Below are 19,726 nucleotides of genomic sequence, written 5' to 3' on the forward strand. Positions count from 1 at the left end.
AAATCCTGTAGTTCCCCTTCCTCCCCAGGACTGCACCTCAAAAAGAAGGAAAGAAAAAGAAAGAAAGAAAGAAAGAAAGAAAGAAAGAAAGAAAGAAAGAAAGAAAGAAAAAGCCGTGCACAACCTGCCCAGAGGGAGACTGAAGTATTCACTTGGCGTTTTGCAAGGTCACACTACAGGCTCCAGGGAAAGAGCACCAGTCCTGCTGTGATCCTCTGCCCTAGCTCTGAAGTTATTACAGAAAAACTGGGAAGGAAGTAAGTGAGAACATTGAGGGCCTACTTACGGGCGCGCTTCGCCGTTTAACACTCTGATCTACGCCCCAAAACTCAAAGAATCGTTTAACCTGTGCACGCAGTAAATCGCTTGTGAAGTAGGCTCTTTTATGTTCCAATACTTCATGGAATCAAATTATATCACATTAAAATGTTATTAGTTTAAAATATATTAAAGGGGATGTAAGTCTGGGCTGACGCATGAATATTTAAAGCTCACATTACGCGGAGAACTATTGGAAGGAGAAGGGGTGGGAAAGCCAACAGTTCATCGTATAAATATTGATGGAAATAAAACGTCCTCCGTATAAACTTTCTTTAGCAAATTAAGATTTTTACTATTTACACATTATGGTATTGTTAAATTTAAAAGGAACTCTAAGAAGAAATAAACGGATTTACACTCGTTCTCAATGTTAAACAATCAGTGCCAGTAAATCTTTCCAATGCCCCGTTTTGAATTCTTAGGTAATAGTGGATTGCTGGGAAGTGTAGGCGAATTGTAAATACAACTGACAGCCCGTTTTCCATAGTCACATATCGCGAATGTAACTCCGCGAGAGTAAATTTTATCTCAAAATTCTCTAAAAATAGTCTTCAAACCTCGTCTCTGTGCATATGTATACGGCATACACTTAACGCCTGCCATGTATACCTGTGCACTGGAAACCAATAGTGGAACTGAGTTTAATTACTGGATTGAGTTGAAATGAACCCATGCAAAAGACCCAGGTCTGCCCTCTTTGAGGCTTCTCTCTATAACGCTTTTAATTAAAGCAATAAAAGGAGTAAAGTAAGGCAACAATAGCAATAATCCACCATGAGCACCAGGTTCCCCAACACAGCCACACCGTTATTTTCCACCTCTACCCGACTACTTCTGGGTGGCGAGCCGCCAACACATGGTGCTACCAGCAGCCAGACCTCGAAGCCCTTTATACGCAGAGGATCCCATTGGCACCAGAACTGGGCATTTTGACCCAAACCATTCTTCAGCCCCTTCCTGCCGCCGGCGCCGCTAGAAAACTTGCGGCGGCGACTGGTCTGTGTTACGCGCTTTCTGCGCTCCGCGCCCGGGAAGTTGCCAGCGGAGAGGTGCCCCCGTCCACCCGAGCACCGCCCCTAGGCAAGCCCCAAGCTTATACCGCGAGGGACCCACTCGCCGCGCCTCGGCGTCCACCCTCAATCCTGACACCCTTCAGGCCCCGGCAAACGAAGCAGGGCGGAGCTGGGCATTAGGGGCGCCGCCTGCGGAAGGTGCGGTGCCACGTGCGCGCTGCAAGGACCCCGAATCCTGCAAGTCCAGCTGCGGCCTCAGCTGCTCCCCGAACTGGGCCCCCAGCTTTAGGGCGGGGCCTCCTCCTCGCCTCCAGCCTGAACGTAGGCTCCCACCCACTCTCAGCGAAGGCCCCAGCCCAGAGTCCCAGGGTCAGAGTCGTTCCCCGCGGCTTCTTACAGGGCTCGCCCAGAGCGAGGCCCAGCGGCGGACCCCGCTGGTCCAACCTTTGCTGGATTCTGGGCTGGGGATCTCGGGGGGCGCTGGGTCGGAGCCGAGCCCCAGTCCCGGCTCCACAAGCCCTGGAGTCCTCGGGCGTTTCCTGGCCGAGCGGAAGAGCCGGAGCTAAGCTCCTCTGCTCCCGACGTCGGCCTCCCCCTCCCTAGACTGCAGCGTCTTAGCTGGAGGGAAGCTCACAGCGTGCCTAGGCCAACCCCTTCTGCGACTCTTTTCTTTTCCTGTCACTCTCTGTTCTCGGTTTCTGCTTTCTCCCTCTTACAGAATACCAGAGCGCGCGGGAGCCGGAGAAGCCTTCACACCAGCCCCTTTCCTGGGCCTCCAGTCTGCCCTTCCCCACAGTCTCGTCTCTCCCTCGACATATTTCTGTCTCTATAGATTCTCCCCGCATTTCCCTGCAGGTTTAGCCAGCGTGTCTCTCTGCCTCTCTAAATCTGCCTCTCCTCTCCCTTTCTCCCTGGTGTAGCATTAAACAAATCCAGGTGTATCGAGGTTCGAGAAACGCCGGCAACGTGGACAGAAAGAATGCCTTATTCTGTCCTTGTAACATTTCCGGTCACTACAGTTTGGCTTCCCACTTGAGATGGTGCCAGGGCCGGTACCGCCTTGTAGGCCCCAGCTACCGAGGCGCCGGCTCGCTCTCTCTCGCTCTCTAGCTGAGTATGCTTATGTTCGAGTGTGGATTTATGTGTCTGTGTTTGTAAACCAGGGCAGGCTCTCCAAACCGAAAGCTGAGCGGAGTTGGGTTTCTAGGATTACAGGGCTGCGGGCAAGTGAGGTGGGGGACTTTTCCGGGGTCCCGATGCCCATCTGCGCCTAAACTCCACGCGTCCCTAGCCCCCCGCCAAGTAGCTCTAGGGCTGAAGCTTCGATTCCGCGTTGTCCGAAGAGGTTCGCCACCTGCTCCGCGGCGGGGATCCGCCCCTCGGTCCAACGCGGCTGGAGTCAGGGAGGTCCGAAGCAAGCTGGCCAGACGCAAGGGGAGATCGACCCACAGCTGACAGGGTGCGCAAGGGAACGGCGGCTGGGTCTGGGTACCCCGCGGTGGTGGTGGTGGGGGTGTCTCTGTGAATTCTGAGCCTGGCACTGGTGCCGCACGACCCTCAGGGTTATGATTAGGGGGCGGGCGCCCCCTCGGGAAAGCACATTTGTTTCTCGTTGGTCTGGAGCGCGCAGAGTACGACGCGGCTGCGACGGGGTCGGATAATTCCGAGCACCGTGAACCCGTCATTTTTGATGCTTGGCCTAATCCTCTGCCCTTCCTGGGTGCAGACAGTAACGGAGTAGTGCCCGGTGTCTCCTCCTTAAGCCAAAAGCCCCACAAAACCAAAACACACAGGCAAAACTCCCCAGAGCATCTCACAAACACAAAAACTAAAGCCAACACACGAAAACGCACACCAAAACCCCCATCCAAACGCTGGGCGCGTAAAAAAACAAAATAATAACCAAAGAAAACAAAACACAAACAAACACAAGATTCACCTAACGCAAAACACACAGACGACACCCACTAATACAAAACCCAACACATCAAAACACCGCGCAGATGCAACAGCCTTCCAAAGGACACACAAAAAGACAATCTCCAAGGACAAAGTACAAAACACATAAAATTACAATCCACAAGACAGAAAACAAAAGCCACCGAAAAGACCAAGACTCACAGAGCCAAACCCTCTAAAATGAAATCCACGAAAAATACACACGCAAAACACCCGAAACAAAAGACTCTTAGATAATGAAAAGAAAATTCACGGGAAACAAACAAAAACAAAACAAACCCTCTAAATAGAAAACAACCCCAACAACTCCCGCCCCCAGCCTGGGGTGAAATGTCAATTCCGGGAGGGCTTTTGATCTCTGGGCGCGGACAGGCCGCTCCTCCTCGGCTCTGCCACCCCGCGCGGGATAGGCAAGAGGGCGGGAAGCAGGGGCTGGGGATGGATAGCGGAAGGAAGAATCGAGCTCTCGGAGAGGGCCAAAAATCGAATCGCCCGGGCCAGGACCCGGACTCGAAGGCTGCAAAAAGGAGGAGGCGCAGGGGGACTGCGCGGATTACTTGGTGGGGGGGCCGCCGGGGAATCCACAGCCACGTTTCCGATTGTGGCGAAATCGGCTCTGTGGATAAGAGATGTCCGGTTCCCGCCAGCTTCCCCCACCCCCCTTTTCTCGAGCTCTGGGCTCTTCCCCCTAGGTTGCGGCCCAGCCTCGTGACCACCCCCTCCAAAAAACAAACAACACTCTCGCTGAGAACGATTCACTTTCCGAAACTGCCTTTGTCCGGAGGGCCAAGAGTCCTCCCGCAGAGCGCTCCCCCGCCCTGGAGAACCTTGCCCCTGCGACCACCCCACAGCGGGGCCCCACAGACATCCAGTGGCCAAGCCTTGCAGCTGGACTCGGGACTGGGGAGGGGGGTAAGAGAGTGAAGTTTTCAGCCTGGGCCGAAGAGAGCGGGCTGGACGTGCCACACCGCTGCCCGGTCTCTGTCAGGCTGATTTCCCCTCTGGAATCAAGTCCTCGGGCACGCAGCAACGCCTCAGGGCTTGAGGGCAAAGGGATTACATTTATGGGCCGGGGTAAGGTGTCCAGGACTCCCGCCAATCTCCAAGACCTCCCGAGATGGTTTTGCTTGGCCCCGGCGCCCAAAGCGGAGGCCCGGATTTTATCTCCAGCATTTTACATATGCTCCGGGCCGGAATGGGACACGGTGTGGGGAGGGAGCTCTGGGAACCAGCAGGCTGAGTGGGGTCCTGGGGACTTTAGGGTTCTGGCACTACCCTAAAGTCAGGAACCCGGCAATGGTATTAGAGCTGCAAATTGGGGGTGGGGTGGCTGAGAGCTCTGGGGGCGGGCGCCGCCCTAGGGGTGAGTCTGAGGAAACTGGAACGCCCCCCTCTAAGCCTGGCGACACTACTTGCCTTTGCACCCCCTTCAAAAACACCTGCTGGGCAGAGTGGTTAATTTTTTAAAAAAACAAAAACCGGGCCTGCACCCGCCTACGCGGCGGGGCTTACGCCTAGAGGGTTCACCCGCCTCGCACACCCTGCACTGGGCCGCGACACCGAGACGCAGGGATTTGTAGAACGTGAGGCCACGAGGCTAGGTCTTCCCGCTTGCCTCCGGTCCTCACCTTCCCGTGGGCGCGCGGGGCTAGCGCCCGGCTCCGTTTAAAGCCTTCCTTCCCTCCCCCCAACCCCCTATAAAAGTCCAGGGCGGCGCGGCAGCGGCACTGCTGCTCTCCCGGCCTCCCGCACTGCTCCGGCCCGGCCCGGCCCGGCCCGGCCCGCCCCGTCTGGCCAGCTGGACAGGCCCGGCCGCACTGCGCGGACACCCTTTCCCTGCTCCGGCCCGCAGTGCGGGGCGGCACGCTGGGGGCGCGGTGTGTCTGGGGACATCTTGTGATGTTGGCGAGAACAGGACATGATCTCACATGGCGAGAAGCTCTTTAGTTCCTTAATCATTTCACGGTGCCTTCGGACGCTTTTTTTCCACCTAAAACGTTTAGTTTCAGCTCAGTGATCAGCTACCCCAGCTCGGCGGGGGAGCGGAAGGCTTGAATTATTCCGACCTGTGAGCGGTCCCTGGCACCAAAAAAAAAAAAAAGAAAAGAAAGAAAGAAAAGAAAGAAAGAAAGAAAGAAAGAAAGAAAGAAAGAAAGAAAAGAAAAGAAAAGAAAAGAAAAGAAAAGAAAGAAGGAAAGAAAAAAAAAGAAAGGAAGAAAAGGAAAAGGAAAAAAGAAAAGAAAAGAAAAAAGAAACAAAAAAGTGGAAACTTTTTTCCCCTGTTAACTTCAAGTTCTGAAAAAATCAAAATGGATTTAGAGAAAAATTACCCGACTCCTCGGACCGGCAGGACAGGTAGGACCGCGATTTGGGCTCCAGGCGTGCTAATTCCAGGACCCAGGCAGCTCTGGTCCTCACGCATGTCGGCCCTGGGGGAGGGAATGAGCGACATTTTCTTGGGGATTGACTGCGTGTGTCTGCCGCGCGTTTGTATGTCTTTTCACCAATTTGTTCACACACTTCTGCATGAGCCCAAAGTGTCTGTGACTTTGTGTTTTTCTCTGTATCTGAATGTTTCTGTGAGTGACTATCTGGGGGTCTGGAAGTTCGTTTGGGTCTGTGTGTTTACATAGGGGCTCAGAATGTGCATGAGTGACGCTGAGTTTGTATGTCCCCATATATGTATTTTCACAATGTGTGTGCATAAGAATTTATGTGCCTGTGTGTATGTGTATTCTTCTATTCGTGAGTGTGTTAGTTCATATTTACGTGTTGGTGGTTCTGGGTACTGTACTCTGAGTATCCAAAATGTGTGTCTGTGAGTATTACGTATGTATGAGTATGTAATTTGGATAAGTGTCTGAGTGTATTCCTTTAAGGGTCTGTGTCCACCTGTCATATCCCAAGTGTTTTTGGAAGTGAGAATGAGGGGGTCCCACTGACCCCTCCATTTTTGGATGTCAGCAGCTGTTCACTGTGTCCCTGTCAGCGTACACAAAAGTGCCTGCCTCGAGGCACAGAGATGGATCTAGGTCTGTGGGGGGTCTGCTGCGCTAAGCCTGTGAATAGTCAGGCTCAGGTCACATTCTGTTGGGAGAAGCAGAAGTGGAGGTGTAATTTCAGGGCATGCAGTCCCTCGGTGTGTGGTGTGCACTGCTTCACTCTGTGGGCACTGCTAAGTCTACCATTTGTATAAAACCATCTCCTGTGGCAGGCACAACCTTGGCAGGGGAGGGCAGGCAACCCACAGGCTAATTGTGACATTTCTAGGGACCTCCAATCTGCCTTTGCTTTCATCTCGACAAGGCTTTGACAATGATGTGTGTGTGTATTTTGTGCTCAGGTTTTATTTTGTGGGCGCTGCTCCAGTGGAGGAGAGCACAAGTGGGTGGACATGTGTGCCTGGCCTGGGCATCCAACTCTGGTCCCTGTATGCACATGGGCCTTCCTGGCACAGGGCCCAGTGTGCCACCCATAGGTCCAGGTAGTGGTTAGCAGAGTGTGTTTATATCTAAGAGGAGGTGGCAAGCAGTAGGAGGCCTCAGTCTGTCCTGAGATTAAAGATGAGTATAGGAGCCACTTTTACGCTTTAGGCCAAGTACACCAACCCCCCACCCAAACACACTCCTGGCCCTGCTAGCAAGAATTATTCCACTTTCCTTATCCCTGTGGATCTTTGAGGCCTTACCTCCACCCCAGCCTTATATACAGGTCAAAAAGCAGAGAGAGAGGGGTGGACTTATACTCCAAACCCAGGACAACTCTGGGTATAGATACATTTCCAGAATTGTAACAAGTGAGAACAGAAATCTAAGAGGTGGGGAATTAAAGAAGATTCCCCAGGGTAAATGTGCAAGAAAGGGAATCTGGAAACTCCCTCTGCTCCATCCCCATCTCCCCTCACCGCTTGGCTCCCTTGGTAGGTGGGACTTCCAGAGATGCCATCATCAGATCCAGGACTAGGTGTTCTGTGTATGCTAGGAATGGGTCAGAGGCACATGAGGATCTAGGGGAGTGTCTGCCTGGTTGGTGTGACTGCCTTTCCCTTCCGAGAGCTGTCTACCAAGAATGTAATTCAGGGCGGTCGATGGGCTCTTTGATTAGTTCAATCGCCTGAATAATCGTTTAATCAATAAAGCATTTCATTCCTCAGTAAGGCGGACCTGGGTGGGGTTGGGGGGGGGGGTCCTAGTCTGGCCTGAGTTTAAAAATCTGGAGAGCCACGCCCCCTCTTCTCCTTTGGGCTTGGGTAAGGGCCACCTGCCCTGGAAAGGGCAGAGCTCCCAGGTGACATTGCACTTCTGCCTGTCTGCACCAGCCTGGGCCCCAGCAGTGGGGAAGAGGAGAGAGCTGAGAAATTAGCTGGGCAGGGGCATCCATGTCTGGTTTTAGGGGTTTTATGTGGGTTTCTCCCATCTCCCAACTTGGAGGCCTTTTTTGAGCCACTTGACCTCCTTTCCTTCCTTCAGAACTGTTTTCCATTCTGTACAATGGGGAAGGAGTATATATACCATTTTGGCTCTAAGCCCAAGATTGGGTAAGGTCAGCCTTAAACACAGAGCCACTTAAGGATCCTCCTGTCTAGCCTCTTCATTGTGGTACCAAAAAGAAAACAAAAAACAAAAAACAAAAAAAACCCTGATACCCAGAGAGAGGGGCAGGGACTTGGCTGACATACAGCAAGGGGTACGGAGGGAGTAGGATCAAAAGGTGACTTCTCTGCCCTTAGACCCCCTCATTCTTGCTGGGAGAGGAGGTAGAGCCTCCTCTCCCAAGAGCTCCCTTGGAGAAAAAGGACTATTGGCCAAGCTGTCTCAAGAAACCCAAGGCCAGGAAGGCCAGGAGTTTTTTTTTTTTTTTTTTTTTTTTAAGATTTTATTTATTTGACAGAGATCAAAGTAGGCAGAGAGGCAGGGAGAGAGAGAGAGAGAGAGAGAGAGAGAGAGAGAGAAAGGGAAGCAGGCTCCCTGCTGAGCGGAGAGCCCGTGCGGGGCTCGATCCCAGGACCCTAAGATCATGACCTTAGGCTAGGAGATTTTGAACAGGGTCTGGGCATTGGCATCCAGTCGTGCAGCTCTGAAATGAGTGTGTTGGAATAACAATCCTCCCTCACCATGGATCTTCATCTTTGAGAACTTTGGGAGGACTCATCTCAGGGTTCTCCTCTTTAGACATATAGAGGGAAGCAGAGCCCTAGAAGAAGGGGCCGGTAGTGGAAAGTCTTTGGGAGAAAGAAAGAGAGTGCCAGAGCCCCTGGCCTGCAGGGTGCACTGCTAGTGATAACAAACCCCACAAAGGTAGTTTACATGGTTCTCAAAAAATGTGGTTAAATTCTTCTATGTTTTCACCTACTTAAATGATGCCTACAGAAAGATCCTAATCCAGGTGCAGGAATTATACAGGAATTGACTCTGCCCAACTATCTATGTAACCTGGGTCAGTTGCTCTCTCTCTCTCTCTCTCTGGTCCTTTAAAAATGAGTCAGAGAGGGGGCACCTGGCTGGCTCAGTTGCAAGAGCAACTCTTGATCTTGGGGTTGTAAGCTGGAGCCCCACGTTCGGTAAAGACATTACAAAACAAAAGCAAATCTTGGAAAAAAATAAAATAAAATGAGGGTTACAAAGAGAGGACCTACCAAATTAGGACTGTTTTGGCAGGAGCGTCTCTGATTCTCCCAAACTGAGCACCTAATCTGAGCCCTGGAGGCCTTGCTTCCCACCCCCCCATCCCCCACCCTACCCTCCGCCAAGCAAGAGCAGGGATAGGGGCTGGAGGAGTCGATTTCAGGCCCCTAGAGCCCTGGAGCAGCCCCAACCCCCAGACTCATCTGGAGCTGCGGACTTGGTGGAGAGAAAGGGGAGGCAAGGAGGGAGTGCGCTCTGAGTGAGAGCTGGTTGCTCACTGCAGATCAAGGTGGAGGTTCCTCTGGAGGTATTTTGGCTTCTCAATTAATTCTCAATGGGCTTTCTTTCAATAGCAGAGCTTTCAAAGGCAGTTAGTCTTCTATAAATTGAGCTTCTTCCCGGATGGTTTCCTTTCGCAGTGTCTGTCTCCAGCGCTTAGCACAGGGCCCTGTCCAAAGTTGTGCGGTTGGGGCAAGGTAACCCGGTGACTGTTACACACATCGAGGCCCGACCGGGTTCAGCGGAAGGGCGTTAAGACCAGCTCCCCGCCAGTCTAGTCTGTCTCTATTCGCTTGTCTCCTCGATAGTCTCGCTTAGACTTGTGGGCTCGTGAGCTGTGAGCTCTCAGAGGCAGGACTGCAGTGCAGAAGCCCTGCTCCATCAGGGAATCGCTGTGTGATCTCACACTAGTCATATTACTTCTGGGGGCCGCTGTTTGGTGGCCTGGAAGGCTGGGGTAGATGGCCAGGATATCAGTTCTGGGGGTGCCTCTCGGCATTAGAAGTTCCCGGAAGATGGCCCGCTTGGAGGCTGGAGGCAGTGAGGAACCCCTAACTGAAGGAAAACTCCTTCTGTCCTGGGCACCTGTCGCCCTAACCGGCAGGCAACCCAACGCCAGCTTAAGCCGCACACCCTCTGTTTGAAATGGGAATCTAAGCTCCTCTTGCTTGGTTAATATCTGTGGTTCCATCCCACCCCGGCAGTACTCTGATTCAGTCCCAGCCCCACAGGTATCAGGAGGAAAACTGGTTTGTGCAGGTATATCCTACCTAACTGGATTCTTTATTTGGCAGCCCACACCCCATCGCTCTACCCCAGACTCCCAGCCATCCCAAGTGTGGCTCTGTAGAGGCTCTTCTGAGAGAGTTTCCCAGCCCACAGACTTTCCTCTACTTTAGATTTTCTATGTGACCTTGGACAAGGCCCTCCTTGGCCCTCCTTGGCCTTCCTTGGCCCCATCTGTAAAATGGGGAAAACATTGCCTCAGGGCCCTTTCCTGCTCTAAGACTTTAGAATTTGACTTTCTAGGCCTGAAGTCAATGAGTGGGGCTGGAGGTGGAGGTGTCACTGGCTGCGTCCCTCCGGGAGTCCCCCCCCAGTCTCTCCAGGAATGCTAAGCTGCCACATCAAATTCTAGTTACTTTTTATCCACCTTGCGCCCGTGGAGTGGAGAGAATGTGGGAACCCTAACTCACCCGGGTTCCTCTCTCCTTTTATGTTCTTCCTGCCTGAGGCGGAGGTGCGGTTGAGGGGCTGGGGAGGAGGATGGGGGCCTGAGGATTGGGACCTGTCGGGTTCCAGACAAAGGAGAGAGAATGCAGCCACTCCACCCCAGTGCACACTGCAGCCTTCTGGGCCCCCAGAGGCCCTCCTGGAGCCGTTTAACACAGCTGTGCCCTGGAAGGGGTGGGGACGGTGTCAGCACCGGAAACTTATCTACCGGTCAGGGGCAGCTGGGTCTGGGATGGTAACAGAAGGTGAGACTGAGGGCCTACACCAATGTAGGGATGTAAGAAATGGGGCAGAGGTAGAGAGAAGGGAGACTGAGGCAGAGAATGAACCCAGAGCCCTCTCAGGGTCAACCAGTGCCCTGTCTTCTTTATAAGCTCAAATCTGGAGCGACCATCTCAGAGCCCCCCCCCCCTTTTGTGGACTTATATTAGAGAATCGTTAATTGTGAATTAGAAATGGTGGGTCTTGGGACAACTGCATGAGCCACGGGGCAGTAGTCCTCAATGTCTTTTCCAGTACTTCCTGGGTATAGAATGGCTGTCATGGGTTTCCTTTTCAAAGTCCATTTCTTTGATTATGATCCCAGGGCCTCACACCCCTGAGAAACTGAGACTACCTGGTCAAAACTCTGCCCTTCTGGACCAGGAAAGTCTCCTAGGCATCCAACCATTTTTGTCTTCAAAACAACAAGAACTTCCTGGAAGAGGAAAGATGGAGTTTTCTCTACAGCAGCCTGGTAGCATGCCTGGCTTGGCGCAGCCCTTGCGTATAGAACTTGCCTGCCTACCTGCCAGCTTAAGGGACCCTCATTGGCACTGGACTGACATGACTGGCTTCATTTAATTCCCAAGAAGCTTTGCACTAGATGCAGAATTACCCCCCTGGAAACGAAGCCTTCAGTTGCACACCACTAGCCCCAAGGCGACTATCAGCTCCTGGTCTGAGGCTGGAAAGAAAGACTCAAGGCTTCGTGCTTGGACAGCCTGGTCCAACGCTTCAGTTAATTTCCTCACCCAGGAGCACCCTGATTACTAACTTTAAAGGAGTGTGAGATTTCTTTCCCCTCAAAGTTTCTGCCTTTCTTTCAGCTCAGAATTGTGGTTCCCTGGGCGGGGGGGGGGGGGGGGGTAAGATTGAGGGAGAGGGGTGGACAAGAAGGCGCCAGGAGCAGCTTAGTAGGTGATTGATAAAATTGTGAAATGTTTCCTCTGGAAGGAGCCGCCATTGAAGACTAGATAAGCCAACTCTACCCATTTTACAGATGAGAAAACTGAGCTCAGAAGGGGTAGATGTGCGCACATCACGAGTCTATCGTGAATCTGGTGGTGCTTAGATTGAAAACCGGATCTCTACTGCGCTCCTATTCTTCCTCCAACATCCGTGTGTGTTTTCAGGAGACAATCTCCCCTCCACCCCCGCCCTGTACCCTTCCTCTCCTCATCCCCACTTTGGCTGCTCCAGTCCCTTAGCGTGTCCCAGGGGCCCAACGCTGCGGCAGGAAGGTCTGGCTCCCGCGGCGTCTGCGACGGGACTCTCCAGGCCCTGTGTGGATCCCCTTACCCCTCCCCCAACCCGCGCTCCACTAGGCCTTAGCCCCGCGCGTTTGTCAATGAACGTGGCGCCGCCGCCTGGGCCCCGCCCCCCATTCTCTCCTATTGCCCAGGTATCCGCTAATCAGGCGGAGCCCGCCGGTCGTTCAACCAATGGGGCGGTGTCTCGGGCCAGGGCCGGCTGCCACAGCTCTGATTGGCTTGATGAGGCGTGATTGGCAGGTTAGCCCCCGCCCCGCCCCCGCCCGGAGGGAGGCTGAGCCCCGGGCGGCGCTGTCCACACGCAGCGGGTCCTGAAAGCGGCTCCGGGGCGGCGCGGTGGCGCACTGTGCGCGCCGAGCAGGCGGAGGGCTAGCGCCGGCGGTGGCGGCGGCGGCGGCGGCGGCAGCGGCGGCAGCGCGGGCAGTCAAAGCCGACAGCGGCTCCATCTCAGCACCGGCAGTCCCGGCGGCCTTAGTGGAGGGGACCTTTTGCTATCTCCGTCCCTCGCTACACGCCGGGGCAGGCGTGGCGGCCGTCCCGGAAGAGGCAACAGAAAAACGTTGGAGCCAGACCCCTGAGAGAGGGCAGGGGGGCTCGAAGAGTTGTGGGCGTGAGGCAGATACTCAGGCGTGGAGGACACTGTCGCTGTTGTCCCCCATCCTGGTCCCAGCGATGGGGGTGCATCGGGAGCCGGGGGAACTTTAAAGGCAGAGGGTCCGGGGGTGTGAGAGCTATAAGCTCCTGGGGACTCAGGAGTCACGGCCCCAACGTCAGTGACGGAAGCGTCTCCGAACCCGCCGGGGCCTCAGCGCCGCCAGAGAGGAAGTTCTTTGCAACTTCGTCTGAGACGTCGGAGAGCCGAGCGGAGCGAGGCTGGGGCTGCAACTCCAAGCCCCAGAGACTCAGAGAAGCAGAGAAAGAATCCGGTGGAGACCGAGGGGTCGAGAGAGACTCCAGAGGCAGCGAGGCCGTGGAACCAGCCTGGCAGCCCGCGGGCCTCGCTGCCCCTTGAGTGAAACCAAGGGCCGTGTGTCCCGCAGGCCTCCTCGAAGCCGCTCCTACCAGAGGCCGGGGGCTCCTTGCCGTCCCGGAGACGGGCCCCTACGATATGCCCCCAAAGCTGCCGGTTCCTTGGCCGCATCTACTCTGGCCCGGCTCCGCAGCCGCTGCCTGAGACGGCCCAGGAGGGAAGCCACCAGGAGTTGGGCGCCCCACACCCAGCCGGACTGCACTAGCGCCGTTTCCCGCCTCTAGGCGCAGCTCTCGGCGATCTCCAGCGGAGCAGCTCTGAGAGAGGCCCCGGAGCTCCAGCAGCGTTTTCTGAGCCCAGGTCGCACAGTACCCGGCCTGGCGGCAGGGCTCCCTAGCCGCGCTGGGCAGCCCCTTGGCGCCGGGAGGCGGCGGCGTCGGCCGGCCTGCAGTCTGGAGCGCCCCGATGGAAATACACTGTAAGCACGACCCGTTTGCATCCATGCATAGTAAGTAGGCGGCAAGCTCTCTTCTCTCACTCTCCGGCCGGGACGGGGTTGGGTGTGCCGGACCGCGGGGCAGATGCCAGGGCCGGAAGGATTCAGGACTTCTGTAGCAACACAGTCAAGTTGGCAAAGTGCAGTGTTCTCAGGAAGGGCATGTGGAACAACGCGCCTGGTTCCCCGGGCCAGAGCACCTGGCACCGGGAATCCCGCCTCCAGCAACGGGTAGTGTAGACTTCAGCTGCAGCCTCTTGAGGGGCGCAGGGTGAGGCTGGGTCCGGCAGCAACATTTCAGCATGTTGGGAGAATCATAGCTCGGACCTGAAGAGGACTCTGGGACTGGCTAGTTGGAGGGCAAGAAGTTGTAGGGAGAGGTCAGCCTTAAGTCTAAGACAGCGTCCCACACCCCGTCCGCAGTAGCGCCTTTTCAGCCCTGGAGCTGATGAGGACTGATGCTTGGAGGGAAACTGGGGCCCCAAGCAGGGCCTGTGTGCTTCTATGTGTGAAGGAAGAGGCTGAGAGGTAAGCAAGGACAGAAAGTTCAGACCTCTAAAGGTGTCCTGGAATTGGGTAGTGGGATTTGAAAAATCAACAAAGTGGCAGTCCCTCAGCTGAGCTTAAAAGCTGCCAGTTCATATGGAGAAACCCTTAAAGACATGATCAAGTCTTTCTCTTCAGGACACTTGCCACATGATGGCTTCTCCCCTTTAAAAAAAAAAAAAAATCAAGAAGTCAGTTAGTCATAACAGGCGTCCCCTCCTCCCCCTTTCAGAAAGCCGCGGGCTTGTGTAGGAGACGGGAAGGGTCATCCTGGGCTCTGGGGAGGTGATCCAGGCTGCCTGACCCGCGGGGATCTGTCAGTTCACCCTTTAGCACAGTCTTCTGTGAGATGAGCGCTCCTCTCACGGTGAGTTAACGCCGGATTAGATTCGGAGATTTCAAGGAAATTCCAAGTGGAACGAATCGTGTTTCCCTTCTGCGGGCTGCAGAGCTGGGCCAGAGCAAGGCGCCAGGCTTTGGCGGCATCCAGTGGGGTGCCCAGATCTGGTCCCTACGGGCGGCAGGTCAGGGAGTTGCTCCGGACTGGGAGTTTACCCCAAGCTAGGTTCCTCTAAGACAGTCCAGGATCCTGCTCACCCAGCCGTGAGTCCCCTGTTTAACAAAGGCAGCATAGACCCGGCTGGAGAGAAGGCAAGCTTCCTTGGCGAAAATGTCGGTTTCTGCCCTGGAGGGTGGAGTGTCCTGGTAAGCAGGGAAATGCTGATCTAAGCCTCCCGGGCTGGTTGCGGCAGGTCAGTTTCTCTTTGTGTCAATTTTCCGAATGCAAGGTAATCCACCAAAGCAGTAGGGAGATTTGCGCAGAGAAACCGCTTTCACCGGTCCTACCCCAAACGATTCCTCACCATTTGGGGCCTGTGCCCAAACGGTTTCCAGTCCATGGTGACCCCAGCGCTCCCCTCTCCCCCCAGCAGCTGTTGCCTGGGCAGACTTGAGCCGTGCTCCGGGGAGGATCTGTTCTCTCAGAGCAAGTGAGAAAACAAACGAGTTGGGGTCAATACTCTGAGAGGGGTGTAAGCCTTTAGCTCAGCCAAGAAGCGAATGGGGGATAAATGGGGGAGGGCTGACCCCTGCAAGTCTCTCTTCACCATTCAGAATCCACAGACCCTCACCTCATCCTGCGTAGACACCAGAGCCCCAGGGGTTCCTGGACGCTTGGGGAGATAGTATCAGAACCAGTGGTGTCCTGGCAGTGCATAAGGGTGGAGAAGGTGGTTCCTTCCAGATACCCATTAGCCAACTGAAAATGCCTGTCTCTGTCCCTCCTTGTCCTGGCGTTCATCTGCCCATTCCCCTTTCCTAGAGAAGTGCTCCCTCCTCCTGTTTTCAATCTTCTTGGCAGCATGGTGGGGGCTGGGCCCCAACCAGGCTAGCTTTTAGAGCTGGCTTCTCTGGAAGTGCCCTTGGTCTGATGCCTAAAGCTGTTTGCTTGTACGGTGTAGGCCCACCTTGGGCCCCAGTTTGTTGGCGATTGTCGAGGTGTACAAGTAGATCCTGGGAGGTTGCTGGTGTAGTAGTAGGGGCTCAGACCAAGTCCCATTTCCTTGTCTTCCTGCCTGGCCCTGGTCAGTTTCTTTGGGGGGGGGGCATCCCATTTGGAGCAAGACAGCTTGGTGGAGAGGTGGTATTGGGGGAGAGGAAGGGACTGCCGGGAAACTGGCTTTTGTGTTCTCTTGCCCTTACTCCCTATTCTAGATTCATCATTTTCATCTGTACAGTGGCCTTCCACCACCCCTGCCTAGATGTTTCCTTCCCCCAGGTATTTTTCCAGTTATAAAGCACTTTTATGGCCAGCCTCCTACCTGAGTGTCATCTGAACCTCAGCTAAACCCATTGTACAGAGTATGATATTGAAGTCAGAGAGACAAAAAGGGGGACAGGAAGGTTGCCTGGGCAAAGCTGGAGCTGTTTCTGGGTCTCCTAGGATTCACGGAAGGGGAGAGGGCGGGACTCAAGATTCCAGAGAGAGGGCAGTGCACTGTTTGAGTGAGTATACACATGTGCAAGGCATTTTCTCTGGTTTAACTAGATCTGCCCCGAAGACCCGACTGTCTATCTGTGTCAATGCCTGTCTGTTGGTTTGAGCCCTTCAAGGAGATTTCATCCCTCCTCTTTCCCTGTGTCCTTGTTTGCATGTCTGTGTGTCCCTTGTTTATCCTCTCCAATGTCACAAGGAGTAATTTCAATAACCCTGTGGGGTTTTGGAGTTGGGTCTTCCTGCTGAGTTAGCAGAGACCCTCATCCCACAACCCTTTACCTAGCCATGGTCTTTGGGGTTTGGATAGGACCCCTGGTGGGTCGGGGTCTAAGGAGCTTCCATGCAGGCCAGCCCTCAGAAACCAGAGCAACAAAGGCCTTGGGTGTATCTTCAAAGCTTTCCCCCCCAATCCTCCTCCAAACCCTGCGTGGCTTGTCCTTTGGGGGCAGGCCTGTGTTTCCCTTGTATCTTTGTGTCTGTTTCCTGGTCTTTGCCTTGGTTTGTTTGTATCTGTCTCTGTGTCAGGCTCTCTGAAAATTCTACTTGTCCCTGAGAAGTGTAGCTGGGAACATGCACCCCTCAGGGGGATGAAACCTCACGCAGCAGGAGTCCATAGGAAGTAGAGGCTGGGACTTGGGTTCTCTGAGGAGATGCAGGGCTGGAGCAGGGGTCCCAGAAAACAAAGATTCTTCTCCACAGAAGTCCTCTGTCTTCCAGATGCCCCTTTACTGGGTTTCCTCCATTTTCTCTTCTGGTCTTCTTGTCTCCCACCGTACACCACACTCACCTTTCTTTTCTTTGCCAGTACTAGCTGATCCATTCTTTTCTCTCCTCCTCTGCCTTTCTAACCCGAGACTTCCATTCCTCGCTCTCTGTCCTTGCTGTCTGTTTCATTTAGTTTCCGCGCCTTGCATCCTTCCCCTCGCTTTTCCTCTTTCCTTTCCCCATCCTGCCTCCCTCTCTCAGGCTTCAGGTTTTACTTCTTTCCAATCTTGGGGTAAGTGGGAGACATTGCCTTCTCAGACCAGGTAAATTACCTCCCCACCACCCTTGAAATGCTCTATTGGCTAGGACTGTGACTGAGGCAGAGAAGACCTAGCCAAGTGAGTTTGGGAGCCTTTCTGGGAAGTTGAGGGGGATAGGGCGTTCCCAGGTCATCCTGAGTCTAGTGTGAACTCTGTGCTTATATGGATCAGACTCTGGAAGAACATAGGTAGCCTTGTCTTTGTGGTCAAAAGTAGAGGGTTTGGGACCTGCTGTCAGCTAGAGTGTCCAACCCTTGGGATTTTTTTCCATGATGCAAAAGTTCCCAAAAGCTCACAAATGTCCTGGAGGACTGCTCTTGGAATTTAAGTCCTCTGAAGGTTGCTCTGCGTTTGGGGCAGAAAGTTCAAATTGCCAGGGGCATAGGGAACAAGCAATTGCAAATGGGTCTCAAGGCCTGGACTAATAGGTTATCTCAAAAGTGTGCTGGACGCTTTTAGCTTCCTTTCTGTCCTCAGATGAGCTTGTACAAATTCTGAATTTACTTTCTTCAATCCAGCCTGTTCTTTTTTTTATCAGGTGCTCCCAACCCCAGAACAAAGACTTTCTAAGGCCCTTGACCACGGGTGGCTGTCATCTTTCTGTTTTAGGTGAACTATACAGTTTTGTTTCTAACTGCGAAATCCTGTTTGGGATGGTTTTCCTTTTTCTTATGTCTGGGGTGTTTTAGAATGATCAAAGCCAATTAAAGCTCATTTTGAAAATCAAGAAATTGAGCTAAGAATTGGAATTAAGTACCGTCGTTACCTAAAAGATTGTGTTTTTTCTTGAAATCAGCCTGAGCTCAGAAATTCTGGGAAATATTCAGTTAGGAATCTCTTGGAAAACGGCAGTGAATTGCTTTGGCAGTTTTGAGGAAATAGGTTATATTATGGGTGTTTCCCCCCCTTTTTTTCAGATGTTCATAAACCTAGATAGATATTGAGTGTTGAGGGGGCATAGCTAAGATGAGGAGGCTATTTTATATTTTAGAATTGGAGTGTGTGTGTGTGTGTGTGTGTGTGTGTGTGTGTATGCACGCGCGCGCGCGCGTGCATGCACATGCGAGTGAGAGAGAGATGACTGAGTTGCCTAGCTTCCCTGGTATAGTCTAATCCCAGGCAAGTTCCAGTTTAGATGGAGCTTTCCCCATCGGTGGCCTCTGAGCTACCAGCAGCATTGGTAAATAAATGCTTGGACTTGGATTTTGGCTTTTGACTGTCCTCAGCAATGTCAGTTAGTGGCTGATTAACAGCTACGAGGTCAATGATGTTGCTATACTGGGTCACTCTGTGTTTACTGGTTCTGCTCTTCATTTACTTGGATCCCTGTTTCCCTCCAGATGGACTTTGATATAAGAGAAGGGAGCTTATTGGGTGGAGAAGATACTTTCCCAGACTCCTTTGGCTTAAAATCCATCTCAGAGTGCTTGTAAAACCTGGGACTCGGAAGCTTTCTCCAGCTTCTTTATCCCCACCCCCCCTCCAAATCAACTTGAAGTTGCTTATCAATTGCAAAAACACTTCAGAATTTCCAGGGAAACTCTTTATAATAAATCCTGGTGTGGTAGAGTGGAATGTGATCCTCTGACCCATTTCTTTTGTGTGCTCTGGGAGGGTACAGTGGTCAAGTCTGCGTGTTAGCCTCCCCTTTTTTGTTTATTTTTCCCCTTTATTGAGGGATGAGTCCCATCTTTTTAAAGAAAAGAGTTTTTGTTTCTTTGTTTGTTTGTGATCAAGGCAGTGGTTGGATTTTGTTTCAGTACTCTATAGACATTATTTAAACAAAAATTTTTAAGTCCTTAGCCCTTGAATCAGATTGCTGATTAAAAAAAATTTTTTTTCCCTGTGAGATCTAGTTTATTGGAGTAGTTCTTTTTACTTTTACAGATATTTGTTAAAAGGAAAAGAGTTTTGTTTTTAAAAATCTCTTTACAGTTGATGGATTTTAAAACATTTTCTCCCCAGGATCTTCCTTAGATCCTAGCATCGTGCATGTAGTAAGTTATGTTTCTAGTGTAGATTGGGGTCTTTTACACACTCCATTGTTAACAAAAAATTACAAGGTGCAACTAAAGGAAATTACAATTTAGCAACTAAAGGAAACATAGTATGGGGATGTTTGTTATCAATGGCCCAACTGACTGGCTGAAGATGGACAAAGGCAAAGGTTAATTTTAAAAAGCAAGGTGTTCGTGAAGCCTGCACGATCAGACTCCAGGCTCAAGATAGGCAGCCTGCGGCCATTTCTGATCAGAGAGGCTCTGGGTGCTTGTTAACAGCGCTTCTATTACTACTATGTGACTGATTCTAACCACCCTTTCCCTCCCCTTTTGTTTCTGATCTGTTTCAGGACATGGAGGAGTGAATCAGCTTGGGGGGGTTTTTGTGAATGGACGGCCACTCCCGGATGTAGTCCGCCAAAGGATAGTGGAACTCGCTCATCAAGGTGTCAGGCCCTGTGACATCTCAAGGCAGCTTCGAGTCAGCCATGGTTGTGTCAGCAAAATTCTCGGCAGGTAAAGGCAGAAGCTGCAGGCTTCCCTTGATTTTTTCAATAACGACCTAAAACATGACCCAGCAGCTATCCAATGTGCCCACGTTGTATTGAAAATCGTGGTAGCACTTTGCTAACATGCCTAATACTTTAGAGTTTGCAAAGCCCTTTCAAGGCCACTCAAGTCAAAGTAGCCCCGGGAAACCCCCATTTCAAGTGCCTCGTGGAATGGGGTAAC

General features: G+C 52.7%; 1 protein-coding gene across 3 annotated transcripts in view; it reads left to right on the plus strand.

Moving 5' to 3' along the window:
• The first annotated feature begins 4,762 nt into the window (after positions 1-4,762).
• The window catches only part of PAX5 (paired box 5), a 192,674-nt gene continuing 177,710 nt past the window's right edge, over positions 4,763-19,726 (plus strand). The window contains exons 1-3 of one of the 3 annotated variants that reach the window (XM_059141534.1): positions 4,763-5,648; positions 13,216-13,439; positions 19,345-19,510. In XM_059141534.1, coding sequence (XP_058997517.1) covers positions 13,397-13,439; positions 19,345-19,510 — 209 coding nt within the window. In that variant the 5' untranslated portion in view covers positions 4,763-5,648; positions 13,216-13,396. The remainder of the gene's footprint in view (positions 5,649-13,215; positions 13,440-19,344; positions 19,511-19,726) is intronic. The other 2 variants (XM_059141533.1, XM_059141535.1) reach the window with 2 other exon arrangements.

The sequence above is a fragment of the Mustela lutreola genome, chromosome 12, assembly GCF_030435805.1.
Source record: "Mustela lutreola isolate mMusLut2 chromosome 12, mMusLut2.pri, whole genome shotgun sequence".
NCBI lineage: Eukaryota > Metazoa > Chordata > Mammalia > Carnivora > Mustelidae > Mustela > Mustela lutreola.